Here is a 13,445-nt window from a genome sequence, read left to right as displayed (position 1 = left end):
GACCAAAATGAGATTTACACATAACTTTGGGACATGAAGGACATTTTTAAGTGCTAACGACTTTCCCAATGGATACAGTAATATCTGAACCATCGGCAATAGTTATTTTTTCATAGCTAGGGAAATATGTTATAAAAAGATGAGATGAACTGGTCATATGATCAGTTGACCCAGAATCAACCACCCACTTTGGAGAAAGTTTGTTTGAGACATTAGTAACAAAGGAGGAAGAAATACCTGTGAAGGCCAATCAACAACTACCTTCTAAAGCTTAGTGTCGATTTATTTCATCGGTCTCAGGGTTGCTGGCTATATGTATCTGCTTTCCATTACTAGTGTTTTTGTTTGGAGGTCTACCATTGAGTTTCCAGCACCGATCTCGAGTGTGCCGATATTTTTTGCAATAGGTACAGTAAAGATTATCCCTATTGATTGGCGGTTTGAATGAACAAGCAGGCTTGACGGTGCTCTCCAATTGTGAAACTCTAATGTCTCTTTGTCCCTTTTGATACAAGAGTTGATCCTTCATTAATTTGAGTTTCAAGCCTAACACTCCTCCGTCCTTCTTTTGTTCGTATAATGGCTATTGTTTCATTTAATGATGGCAAATCTTCTTTTCGTAAGATTTGCCCTCGCATGGCCTCAAATTCTGCATTTAGTCCTATAAGAAAATCATAAATTCTTTCTTTTTCAATAAATCTTTTTAGAATCACAGCATCATCTTTACAACCCATTTGAACACATTGATAATGATCCATTTCTTGCCACAATCCCTGTAAAAAGTTAGAATATTTAGTGACAGGTCGAGCTCCTTGTTTTGCTGCAGAAAGTTTTGTTTTTATTTCATAGATCTTGGCAGCATCATGAACTTTAGAGTACATCTCCTGCACTGCATCCCAAATTTCCTTAGCAGTGCTCAGAAACATAATGCTATTACTGATCGCCAAAAGCATAGAGTTCCATAACCAAGACATCACCATTGCATTTTGTTCATCCCATGCATCAAACATGCGATCTTCTTTAGATGGTCCTGAACCAGAAGATGTCGTAATTTTCCTTTACCCTTTAAAAAAGTACGAACTAATTGAGCCCATTTTAGGTAATTTTTTCCATTCAATCGATAAGAGGCTTGAATGTTTTGCAAATCTCCAGTTGAAACTGTAGAGTTATTCTCTACGGTTGCAGAAACATTTCCAGCGGCTAGAATATTTGCATCAGTACTTTTTTCTGACATGGTTTTGAATGGTTTCAACCTTTAGGTAGATAAAGATAGAAAAAGGACTTTTCAAGATAGGATGAATAAAATAAAATTGGTAAGGAATAAGCCTGAAGCTCTGATACCATGTGGAATAAGATAATTGAATAATTTCATTCATAGATTTCTCTGGCATATACATGGCTTTATATACATAGGAGATTGTTGAGTAGAATCATCTAAATCCCATGAAATCTGGGATTGTACAAAATCATATATTCTACATAAAGGGAAAGAATCATAGATAGGATATTCTAGATTAAAACAATTATTTTATGATCTTAGAGGATCAAATCTTGATATGATGAGTATCTTCCTTGAAATCCTCCATCAGCTAACAGTTTGTTCACACACACACATATATAGCTTTTTGTATTTTCTTTACAAAATGAAAAACAAAAAAAAATTGATATTCTTACTTAAATTATTTAAGGGTAAACTATCATCTTGATCAATTAAAAAGATGGGATTCAAACTATACAAATATAAAGCATAAAAACCAAAAAAAAAAAAAATTGGGTTGGATCTTGGAGTGTTCTGATTTTCAAAATATGTGGTACATGTATAGAAGTATACTGATTAGAATATGAATAAAATATCAATTAAAACTAAAAAAAATAATCTCATTTTAGAAGAAGAAGATCAAACTATGCTCACATGTATTTTTTATTGGCATACAAAGAGAACAAAGGACATCTACGTTGGTTTCTCTTGAAAAATTGAGAAGGATTAGAAAAGGGTTAAAAAGATTTGAGGGTATTTCTATCTTTAGAATACTTATCGCATGGTATTAAAACCTATGTATTATTAATACCATGGTTGGTCAAGGTATTAGTTATACACCCTATGCCCCAAATTCCTACCAAAGAAAGGATTCATTAATACCATATCTAATGCATGTAGTATTTATTCTAACACACCCTACCAAACAACCTCTTTGAGTAAGTGTGAGCCATCATTGGTTCTGAGTACCAGAAACTACATATGAATCATATGAAAGGAATGTTAGTTGGCAACAATTCCAGTAGCACAATACACAAGGTTCCTAACCATGTTATGCAGCGTCTGACTTTGAAACATATAAGGTAATCTCAGGAAAAATAATTGCAAATGCATGCCAGTAATGACACACAACCTACTCTCAGAGAGACTACTTTCGAAATGGAATACCATGATCAATCAGCTACAAACATTACCCTGTAGTTGTTCATCCGTCTAGTGAGGAAAAAGATGGTTTTATGTAGAACCCAACAGAAGGCCCAGAAGATTATACTCTCCAGCCCCCCCCCCCCCCCAAAAAAATAAAAGAATAAGAAAGACAGCTCAATGATGAAATCGAGATAAGAGTACAAGTGAAAACAAGTTAGATCTGAGTACTCACCCCATATCATCATATCCCATTACTAGTGCTTCCCCCTGGATTTAAGAAAACTCCTTATGAAAAGATTAATTCAGAAATATGAAAGAAGATGCAAAAAGAACTGCATATAGTATACCTAATAAGAGAGCAAACCAAGGCTATAACAGCAGTAGGCAGCTTACAAGCATATTGAAAGCTCAAAAATACCAACTTATTTTCTCAAAAAGGAAAGAAAACGGACAAGGAGAGGGGCTATGTTTTCTAATAAGGACAAAAAATGATTTCTTCCATTGTCCGTAATAAGTACCAGTTTTGATTGAGATGGTTCACACGTCATCAATTTGATTTGAGAGATTAGAAGAAAAAAAAAAAGCCATATCACTGTGTAATATCAGCAACATAAAATATTGAGCAAGTCAAACCAGATTAAGTGTTTTCCATCCATCCAGGCCTATTTCCTGTAATTTTGCCAAATTTAGAGACCAGAGTCATAATCAAGGGCTGACCCATGTCGTAACTGTTGGAGTCCCACATCGGGGGGTTAAAGGATCCTTGGTCTCCTTATATGGGGTTTTGGGCAATCCTCCCCTCATGAGCTAGCTTTTGAGGTTGAGTTAGGTCCAAGGTCCATTTCTTTATCATGATATCAGAGTCAGGCCCACACAGTTCATTGTTTCCGATGTTGGGCCCCCCGTCTTATATTGTCCACGCTTCATATGTCCAGTCCTGGGTGTGCAGGGGGTGTTAGAGTCCCACATCGGTGGGTTAAAGGGTCCTTGGTCTCTTTATATGGTCTTGGGCAATCCTCCCCTCATGAGCTAGGTTTTGAGGTTGAGTTAGGCCCAAGGTTCATTTCTTTATCAGTAACTAGGGGGTTCAACTAAATCCTCTTTACCGAAAAATTTTGCTATTTACATGTGTAAATTATACTTGAAACAAATATCTACAACAGAAAGAATCCGCTTGCACAATCACTATTCATTTTAAATACTTTTTGAATCACGAGTACGTTAGTACTACATCAGAATAATGGTGTGCAAGGGAATACCAAAGTATACTATTTTTAGATTATTCACTTCATTTCTTTTATCTTTTTTATTTTAAATTAGTTCAACACAATTAGACAATATTTTGCCTTATGCAACTAGTTGGGAATCTTCCTTTTAAATTTATTATTGGTCACATTTTTATTACAATTTACACTACATTATTTATGCTTGTAAATAATAACTTTTAAAACTTCACTTGTATGAGTAAACTTATGTATTTACAGTTTATTATATGTTTAAAATACTTCTATATGTTATAAAGTTGTGTTTCTTTTCTATTTTTCGGGGAAACGTGAACGTGACGCTAGTTCTATACTTTATTTATATATTGTATTAGTGAATTGTTTATTTATTTATTTTATTTGATATGGTTTTATCAACTATTAATGAATTACTGCTATTAAATAATTATAGAATAAAACATAAAATAAAACTGAAGAATTATGTCTTACAGCTGATAATCTCTCTATATATACATACATACATGCATGCATACATATATACATAGAGAGAGAGAGAATGGTGATGTTTGTTTTTATTTTATTTTCTGAACAAGAACACCTCAAAATGACAGTTTTCATGGGCATTATTGGAAAAAGAAACAAGAAACATACAAATATCCGTTTGTTGTACATGGTAATCCCTATTGTCGATCATCATGTTATTAATATTACGTCGCCTAATTGACTCCGCTTGACCAATGTCTTGGGTCCGCCACCGGTCATAATGTGGCAGAGAACAAAAAATAAAACCACCAATATCCAACAGATACAGAAACAACAGCAACACATGTCAAAAGGAGAAATGACTCGAGAGAAATTTCTTGTTACACTTACACATGATGTAATGTAACAGTCAGAGTTGAAGAAATCGTGAAACTGCTTAATGACAAGTTTTGCCTTCGTCTCTCTGACATTTCACCTTCAAATGAGAGACTAAGGGTGAAAAAATCTAACCCTGTTCTAAGATGAGTTTTTCAAGAAGTTCTACAGTTCATATGCACAAATGAGGCTTCCGGAGGACTAAAAAATCTAGGCAGAGACCAAGAAAAAGATCTAGTGGGTAGTGGTGAATTACCAAGAATGGGAATAAGTCTGCTGGTAGAGGAAGAAAGTATTTTGTGGTCGCCAGACTAACTGTACATGTGCTTGTGGGAGATAGTAGGTACCACATGGAATAAGTCGAGGTGCATACAAGCTGGTTCGGGTACACTACGATGATCAAAAAGGAAAAGAACTTCTGATAAAATGTATATTAATAAAACTTGGATGGTGACTAATGCATGAATATAGTTTGTGAAACTCCAGTTATGCTTTAATATGCATGATATTCTCTATTTCATTCAGGCAAAGAATAATGCCGATGTATGCCACATTGTACCTGTTAAGTATCCCACATCGGAAAAGAGATGGGTAATTGGTTTCCTTATATGGACTTGGACAATCCTCCCCTCATGAGCTAGCTTTTGAGGTTGAGTTAGGCCCAAGATCCATTTTTTATCATGGTATGAGAGTCAGGCCCATCCCAAATCTTTGTTCACCAATGTTGCGCCCCTATATTATATTGTTCACGCTCCAACTAACAAGGCCTGCGCGTACAGGGCAGTGTTAAATATCCCACATCGGAAAAGGAATGGGTAATTGGTCTCCTTATATGGACTTGGACAATCCTCCCCTCATAAGCTAGCTTTTAAGGTTGAGTTAGGCCCAAGATCCATTCTTTATCAGTATCCCACATCGGAAAAGAGAGAGGTAATTAGTCTCCTTATATGGACTTTTGCAATCCTTCCCTCATGAGCTAGCTTTTGGGTTGAGTTAGGCCCAAGATCGATTCTTTATATGGTATCAGAGCTAAGCCCATCCCAAATCTTTGTTCACCGTTGTTGGGTCCTATATTATATTGTCCACACTCCAGTTAACGAGGCCTGGGCGTGCGGGGGAGTGTTAAGTATCCCACGTCGGAAAAGGGATAGGTAATCAGTCTCCTTATATGGACTTGGGTAATCCTCCTCTCATGAGCTAGCTTTTTGGGATTCAGTTAGGCCCAAGATCCATTCTTTACAGTACCGTAAGGGAACCTGCAACATGTAACTCAAACCTCTAATGCAAAACCAGTAAGAAGTTGATCATTTCTTTACTAGAGAAATTTAAGGAAGGAGTGTCCATGAGACACTTTACCAGTAAAAGTAAAAACACAGAGATATGCATTGAATACATGACTGCTGATGAATGAGAAAGATGAATATCTTAATTTGACACTCCCTCTCTTTGTAAGGACAACAAAATATCATCCGCTTCCCACTAATTGATACTTCTGTACAAGCTGTCATAAAAGGAAGAGCAAAGTACTTCAAGAAAAGACTAAAGGGGAAACATGCATATCCTCTATTTAGTGTATCCACTATGCAATGTAACTCTTAGTATGATTATGATTTATTTATTTCTAACCAAAGCAATATACACAAAAGTAAGAAAAGGAAATGGAAGAAATGAAAAAGAAAATATGAAATACGCATAAGATAATAAATACATTAGCGGAGTAAAGATATTACTAGTTTAGTTGGCGAAAACCGAGTGTTCGAGTCCTTAATTGCATAAAATCGATCAAGTAGTTTCTTTATATGATCGTGCATTGTTGCATCTGTTCCAATGCCAGCCTATTAGAAAACCCAATAAGGAAATAGATGAAAATCCATGTGATCATTATCTGGGAACCAATAACTGAAGGTCAGACACAACAACAACAACAACAATAAACCCAGTGTATTCCCACAAAGTGAGGTCTGGGGAGGGTAAAATGTACGCAGTTCATACCGCTACCTCCGAAGAAGTAGAGGGGTTGTTTCCGATAGACCCCCGGCTCAAAATAGAGAATAGTACACAAGGTAACTGAAGGTCAGACACATGAAAAGAAAATGTTTACCACGAAAATATGGTCTGTTCTGAAAAAACAAACCAGCATCACAGAATCCATACCTTGTCCATACAACCCAATAGATCAGCCTCACTTAAAAGGGGAGGAGGTCTTGTAACTCCTGAATCAAGGGTCAAAGTTGTTGGTGTAAACTGCAGTTTACAACAGCAAACAGGTATATGTGTTCAAGCATCTTGCAGGAAGACAAAGGCGATAATCTATAGAACTGAATAACTCATTTCTTTACATAAGCTTTGCTTTTCCTAGAATGCATGTAAAATATCTGATGTAAGTGGGGAAAATTTCCAATATGATCTCTTGACATGGAAGGTTGTATTTGCAAATATGGCCCATTTTATCAAGAAATAGCAAGTATTACAATGCAGGCAGAAATGGATTGTCAGCATATATGACAAATTTCTTAGATTCTATGCCAACTGTGAGCTGTAACACTATCAGAACAAGGAAGTTCTTTATATATTAACAAAGAGTATGAACCAACCTGTTGACCAAAACTGTATGTGGGGATCACTGAACCTCCCCATGATTCAAATCGGTATACATCAAGGTAGTTTTTCTGTGAATACAAGAAGAAAAATGAGAATTCATAACAAATAGCCAATTAAGATTTTGCAGTCGCACTAGTCGTCTACATATATCTTGTGTGAAGTGAAATTAAGATCATAATGAAATTTAGCTCAGATAAATAATTTCGAAGAAGGAGAAATTTTTTGACAAGTGTTAAGGAAATTGTACTCTAGAATGTGAAAGACGGATATTTATTATTGCCGCGTATTGAGAAGTGTAATGATCTGGAGCTAATATTGTACATTAATTATTGTGGTGAGTATAATTAATATATTTTATTTACTTACTGTTCAACAACTAACGTGCAAATAAAAACCTGTATGTGCTGTCCAAATTGCCCACTAAAAGTTATCATTCCATTTAATTTGATGAGATTCGTTAGCTAGGGATCAAAATAGCATGCATTGCTGAATTGAAGGTTCGAAGTGCTTAGTCAGATATCACAAGGACTGAAATTGGAATAACGCAATAACTCAAGAACTAAAAGCACCATTTTCCCTTTAAGTATTATCCACTATTTTCTTTTCTGGCTGGAGATCTATTGATGGAACTAGGAAGTATCATCCTAAGATGCATGTCCTTCCTCTTAATCTTCCAACTCTCTCCCCAAAATTCTATACATTGTCATTATATTACAATTAACTCTATTATGAAAAAATAGATGAATTAAAAAAGAAAAAGACAGCCCAGTGCAATAAAGCTCCCGCTATGTGCGGGTCCGGAGAAGGGCCCAACCACAAAGGTCTATTATATGCAGTCCAAAAATTGCATCTCAAATGGTTCCATATCAATTCATACAGCAATTTATATTGACATTGTATCTTGGTCATGCAGAGTTCCCAACCTGTTATGGTAGATACTCAAAAAGGAAGACGTAATTTCAGAACATTAATCCCCATATATTTCACAATTGACTTGTATCCCAAAAAAGACTATCTTCCTGTGAAGAAGTTTAAAGAACTAGAAGAATATACCTTTTAAATCTTAGCTTTAGACCTCAATCATTTTAAACAAAATGAAAACTAAGAAAGCAATTTAGAAACAGTATTGTGTTATATGCTCACTTTGTTCTGCTCAGGACAGCACATTGTCAACTTCATCAACGAAAAAAAAGAAAGCATCATGCTGTCAAAGCATGTGCTATAAGTCAGACAGAAAGCATACATAGAAACTAGTTTTGTAATAGGAAACTTACTGCAAGTATCACTCTCCCACATGCAGAAAAGGATTCACCAGCAATATCAATCTCAACTATAGTTTCAGCCCCAACAGCAGGCTGAGAAACACAAGCCAAAAAATGGCGAACAACCAACTCGTACACTCTCTGCACAGAACAAAGGTCAGTAGTAAAAAAGGAGTTCAACTAGGTCACAAGGGAAGTCTCAGTGCTACTCCTGTATAAGTTATGACCAAGTAAGAATAGTGTCAGATCCAGTACTAACATGGTGATCCTGGCTCCATCTGGATTCCCCAGCAGAAAATTTAGTTGGATGAATAGGTGGATGGGCTTTGTCATCATGCCCACCTCCACTAGGGTTTTTCCATAGTCCTAATTCAGGGTCTAGTAGCCGCTGTGCATATGAGCCCCATACAGGATGACCACCTTGTTCTTGCACCATTGTCTGTTTACAGAAAGTAATTAACTGAGTAGTTTCATTACCGATACCTAAAATAGTGTACTCAGTCAAAACAGTTCAGAGAACATAAGTACCATCAGCATTCTGGTCACATGAATATCACACTTAAGCAGAACCAGCATTCTAGTTAACTGACACAACTCCACATTTTAGTTGTTGCTGAAGTTTCTCTGCTAAATTGTTGCCAGTGATTTAAAGTTAAAAATTAATAACAGCAATTTCCTACTTTTTTCCTGGATTTTCTTTTTCTTCACTCTGTTATGACATGTATACAGGCAACAAGGTCATTAGTCATTACAGCTTGACTAAGCTGTTAATTGTTTTGAGTATACTTCTCCTTATATGTTACGAGTTGCCTGTATGAGTTATTAAGATTATAATTTACGAGCACAAGTACCTTAGTTCTCCAGAGGCGGAGTCGAGATTTGAAATTTGGGAGTTATGAAAATTAAATTAAAGGGGATAAAAGTTGATATAAATAACACATTTTTGAAATTCTGATTTTGGGACTTGGGTATGAGTGTATGCAAAAGAACATGGTCTTTTCTTTTTGAGAGGAATGTGTTTTTTACTTCTTTTCTTATCAATTTTATGTTTTGCTTTTTTAAAAGAAATAATATATATATATATATATATATATATGTATGTATGTATGTATATATTGCTGGAATAAACATATAACCATGCTTACAAGGTAGAAAGAAACTATTACACTTCTTTTTAAGCAAAAATCTGCACGTATATAGCAAAAAAGCACAAAAATGAATGCAGAGCGTGGGTTTAGAACCCACAAACATGCGCTAGAAAGAGACCTTCGCAGCCTCTTCGATACCACTGAGCCATCTATTTGATTTTGCAAGTGGGTTCAGACCATAATAGTTATAAATGTTTAATGGAATTTCTAATGCAAATACAAGGTATACGCAAAAGCTATTGGGCTCGTCCGAACCCCCATATTCTACTGTAGCTCCGTCCCTGTTAGTACTTGCCCCTCTACAAGACCAGTTCCTATCTTTGGGCCTGAATGTCTTGAAAAACAATAGTATGATGGAAACAAAATTGTTTTGATTTTATGTTTTGTCCTAAACAGTTTTGTTTTTGGACCAGAAAAATAAAAAAGGCAAATCTCAGCACAATCCAGAAACAATAACTCTCATAACAAAATCTGAACACTTCCCAATACAAAATTTAATGCAGAACCAAACAAAAGACAATTGAGTTCTAACCTAAGTAACATAAATTAGCTTATGGCTTCTTTTTCTTTTTATTGATAACTGAGAAATCATTGTGGGCCATTGGTGCATAGTTCGAAACTCGATGAATAATGTGTCCAGACGTCTAACTTTCCCCACTTAAATACCAGGCTTTTGTTCGTGGCAAGGTTCAAATTCGTGTTGTGCGCCTACTCACAGATCGCAAGTTGCACTCTTACCACTAACCAAAGCCCTGGGGCTAAAATTGCTTTTGGATTTGAGAGTAGTTGATATGTAATATAATTAAATAATTAAAATTGTGCTCTCTAACAGCTTAATTTTTTAAATGAGATGATCCCACAATTCAATATGGTAACAGAGCAGGCAAAAGGCCTAGGGTTCTAATCTGACCGCCACTAAAAATCAAAATATCATAATCCACGTGTTCGTCCGTAAAAAAGAATCAGGCACACACGTGAGGGTGTGTTGAGACATAATATGATTAAATAATTAAAGTGTGCTCTCTCTAACACCTTAAACTTTTAAATAAGCACTTCAATAAGAGCTACTAAAAAAGTCGTTTTAGCTGTAATCAGCACCCCTCATCCGTCCTCCACATACACCCGACATATTGTCCTAGCGCTTTCCTCCACTTTGACCCTACAAATTGTCCTAGAGCCTTCCTCCACTAAAACCCTACAAAATTGTCCTAATTTAACTTCTAGTAAGCGTTTGGACTATATTTGATTGAAGTTGAAAAAGAGTACTTGAAGTTGAACTTCTATTTGGACATAAATTTCAGTTATTTGTTTTCCTCCCTTACTTAAACTTCGGGACGACCCGGTTCATACCTACTCCGTAGGTGTCAGGGAACCCTTACTTAAACTTCTTGGGCGAAAAAATCGAGATGATGATTAATAACTCCCCGTGTAATGTCTAAGTTCTAACCAACCCAACTGACTGTTTACTGTATCATATTATTTACATACCACATGTAGAAATTAATTTGATTTTATCCATTAGAAGAAACTTCCAGTATGTTCGATAGTTATTCTTTTCAAACAACATAACTGTGACTAATAATCAAAATCTATGAAAGTACTAAAAACCTACAAGATTATTAACCAAAACAAAGAGCAGTTTGGATCACCCAGTTCTACTTTGTTAATTGAATAATGGGATCGAGAGAAGAGAAGAAACATAATCTTCAATAACATCAGTATAAGTACATTTCCTTTCACCAAGCTTCCACCTGCATATCTCTGGTAAAACTTCCTCTTTCACATCTAGGTTGACACACATTGTTTGTACACAGAGTAAGGAGTTACTTTAACTCATACAGCAACAGCATACTGTATATTTTGGAGTTTATGCGGGAAGTTAGTTTATTGGACATAAAAGCGTGTCATTGCATGTGTATAAAGTGAAATGGGGAAATGGAAGTGATGCGCTTTCATAAGTTCTCTTCCATTCACATACTAATCATAACGATTTAACCAGTGGCACAGCTTGAAGAACATACCTACAACATGACTTACTCTTAGCTTATCGAAAATAATTAGTTAACTCACACACAAGTCAGTCTTCTCTGAGAAGCAATCAGTTTCTGTGCGAGGATAACTGATAAAACCATTTTGATATAAATCTTCTGCCACCTATCAAAAACTCGAAAAGGAATAAAGTTAGTTAATCAATACAATCCCGGCTAAGCATGTTCTGCAATAAAACATATTCAGCAGCAATGGTAAAGTGCATGCCTCATCAATGAGGCAAATAATGTCATAATCCTGACCACCAGAATAATCAACTCTCTGGCCTAGCAAAAAGATACTGGAATAAGATATGCAACATATCCTATCCTTTGCTGGAGCACGGTTAAAACTGAGGTGATGGATACTATTGCTGAGTTTTAGGAAAGAGGGGATTTTGAAAAAAGTTTGAATGCTTCGTTATCGTCATTATCCCTAAGCGGGAGGGAGCATCGACCATGAAAAACTATAGACCTATTAGTATAGTGGGGAAGCATCTATAAGATCATCTCTAAGGTGTTGTCCATTAGACTTGAGAAGGTGATGAATGAGACGGTATCTACCTCGCAGAACGCTTTTGTGAAGGGTAGACAGATTTTGGATGCAGCTTTGGTGGCGAACAAAGTGGTGGATTCTAGGAGAAAGAAAGTTGTGTCAGATGTACTATGCAAGCTAGATCTTGAGAAGGCCTATGATCTTGTGAATTGCAGTTTCCTAGAAGCCATTATGCTACAAGTGGGATTTGGGGAGAAATGGATTTAAAGTTTGCATTTCTTCAGTAAGATATTCCGTTTTGGTGAATGGCAATCCATGCGGCTTTTTGGGGAGCTCGAGGGGTTTGAGACAAGGAGATCCTCTATCTCCCATGTTGTTCATCTTAGTTATGGAAGCGTTGAGCAGGAAGATGGATAAAGCTGTCATGCGAGGATTCATAAATGGTTTCAATGTTGCAGTTGGGGGTAATGGAACACTTTCAGTTTCTCATTTATTTTTTGTAGATGATACTTTGGTTTTATGTGATGGAGATAGGACCCAACTGGATTATTTAGACCAAGCCCTCACTTGGTTTCAAGTTGTGTCGAGCCTTAAAATTAACTTGAGGAAGCGCGAGATCATTCCTGTAGGAGAGGTGGGTGACATTGACTCTCTAGCTTAAGTTTTGAATTGTAGGGTTAGGGCCCTTCCTACTTCATATCTTGAGTTACCGTTTGGTGCTTCAAACAAGAATGTTACAATGAGGAATCCGGTTATCCAAAGGGTTGAGAAAAGCTTAGCAGGCAAAAGAGATATTTGTCGAGAGGTGGAAAAGAGGTGCTCATTAAGAGTACTCTTTCGAGCATTCCTACTTATGTGTCTTTGTTTCATGCTCTAACTTCGATCTCAAGGTCCAAACAGATTTTCTTTGGGACGCGGTAGATGAGACAGAATTTTCATTTGGTGAAATAGGAGACTGTCACTTCTCCCATAATATGGGGAGGGTTAGGCATTAAAGATTTAAAGGTGTTTAACAAAGCTTTGCTGGGTAAGTGGCTTTGGAGGTTTGGGGTGGAAGTGAATGCTTTCTGGAGAGAGGTGATAGTTGATAAATATAGGACTATGGAAGGGAAATGGAGAACTAAAAATGTGACTACGCCTTTTGGGTGCGGTTAATAGAGGGATATCTTGAAGGGATGGGATGATTTCGAAGTAAAAATCTCATTCAAGGTATGAGATGGGAGGAGAGTAAAATTTTGGGGACATAGGTGGTATGGAGACACTTTATTGAAAGATCATTTTCCGAGCTAGATAGAAGAATGACCTAAAGAGATGAAGACTAAGAGAAACAAGAGAACAAACAAATGCAATAAAGTAAGATAGATAGCTTGACATACGAGATTACGAGAAATAGGAACCAAACCGTGAATCAAACGATAAGACCCTT

At 36.3% G+C, this 13,445-nt stretch overlaps 1 protein-coding gene across 6 annotated transcripts in view; it reads right to left on the bottom strand.

The window, feature by feature from the left end:
- Window positions 1-13,445, bottom strand: part of LOC107847643 (DNA topoisomerase 3-alpha) — a 97,854-nt gene that overhangs the window by 66,700 nt on the left and 17,709 nt on the right. For 4 of the 6 annotated variants that reach the window (XM_016692030.2, XM_016692028.2, XM_047398794.1 and 1 more), the window contains exons 8-14: window positions 11,567-11,650; window positions 8,608-8,787; window positions 8,361-8,489; window positions 7,080-7,154; window positions 6,640-6,729; window positions 6,216-6,320; window positions 2,637-2,671 (exon numbers count right to left, since the gene is read on the bottom strand). In XM_016692030.2, the coding sequence (XP_016547516.2) occupies window positions 2,637-2,671; window positions 6,216-6,320; window positions 6,640-6,729; window positions 7,080-7,154; window positions 8,361-8,489; window positions 8,608-8,787; window positions 11,567-11,650 (698 nt within the window). The remainder of the gene's footprint in view (window positions 1-2,636; window positions 2,672-6,215; window positions 6,321-6,639; window positions 6,730-7,079; window positions 7,155-8,360; window positions 8,490-8,607; window positions 8,788-11,566; window positions 11,651-13,445) is intronic. The other 2 variants (XM_047398795.1, XM_016692026.2) reach the window with 2 other exon arrangements.

Source organism: Capsicum annuum, chromosome 11, assembly GCF_002878395.1.
Source record: "Capsicum annuum cultivar UCD-10X-F1 chromosome 11, UCD10Xv1.1, whole genome shotgun sequence".
Classification (NCBI taxonomy): Eukaryota; Viridiplantae; Streptophyta; class Magnoliopsida; order Solanales; family Solanaceae; genus Capsicum; species Capsicum annuum.
This window is presented reverse-complemented; position numbering and strand designations above follow the sequence as displayed.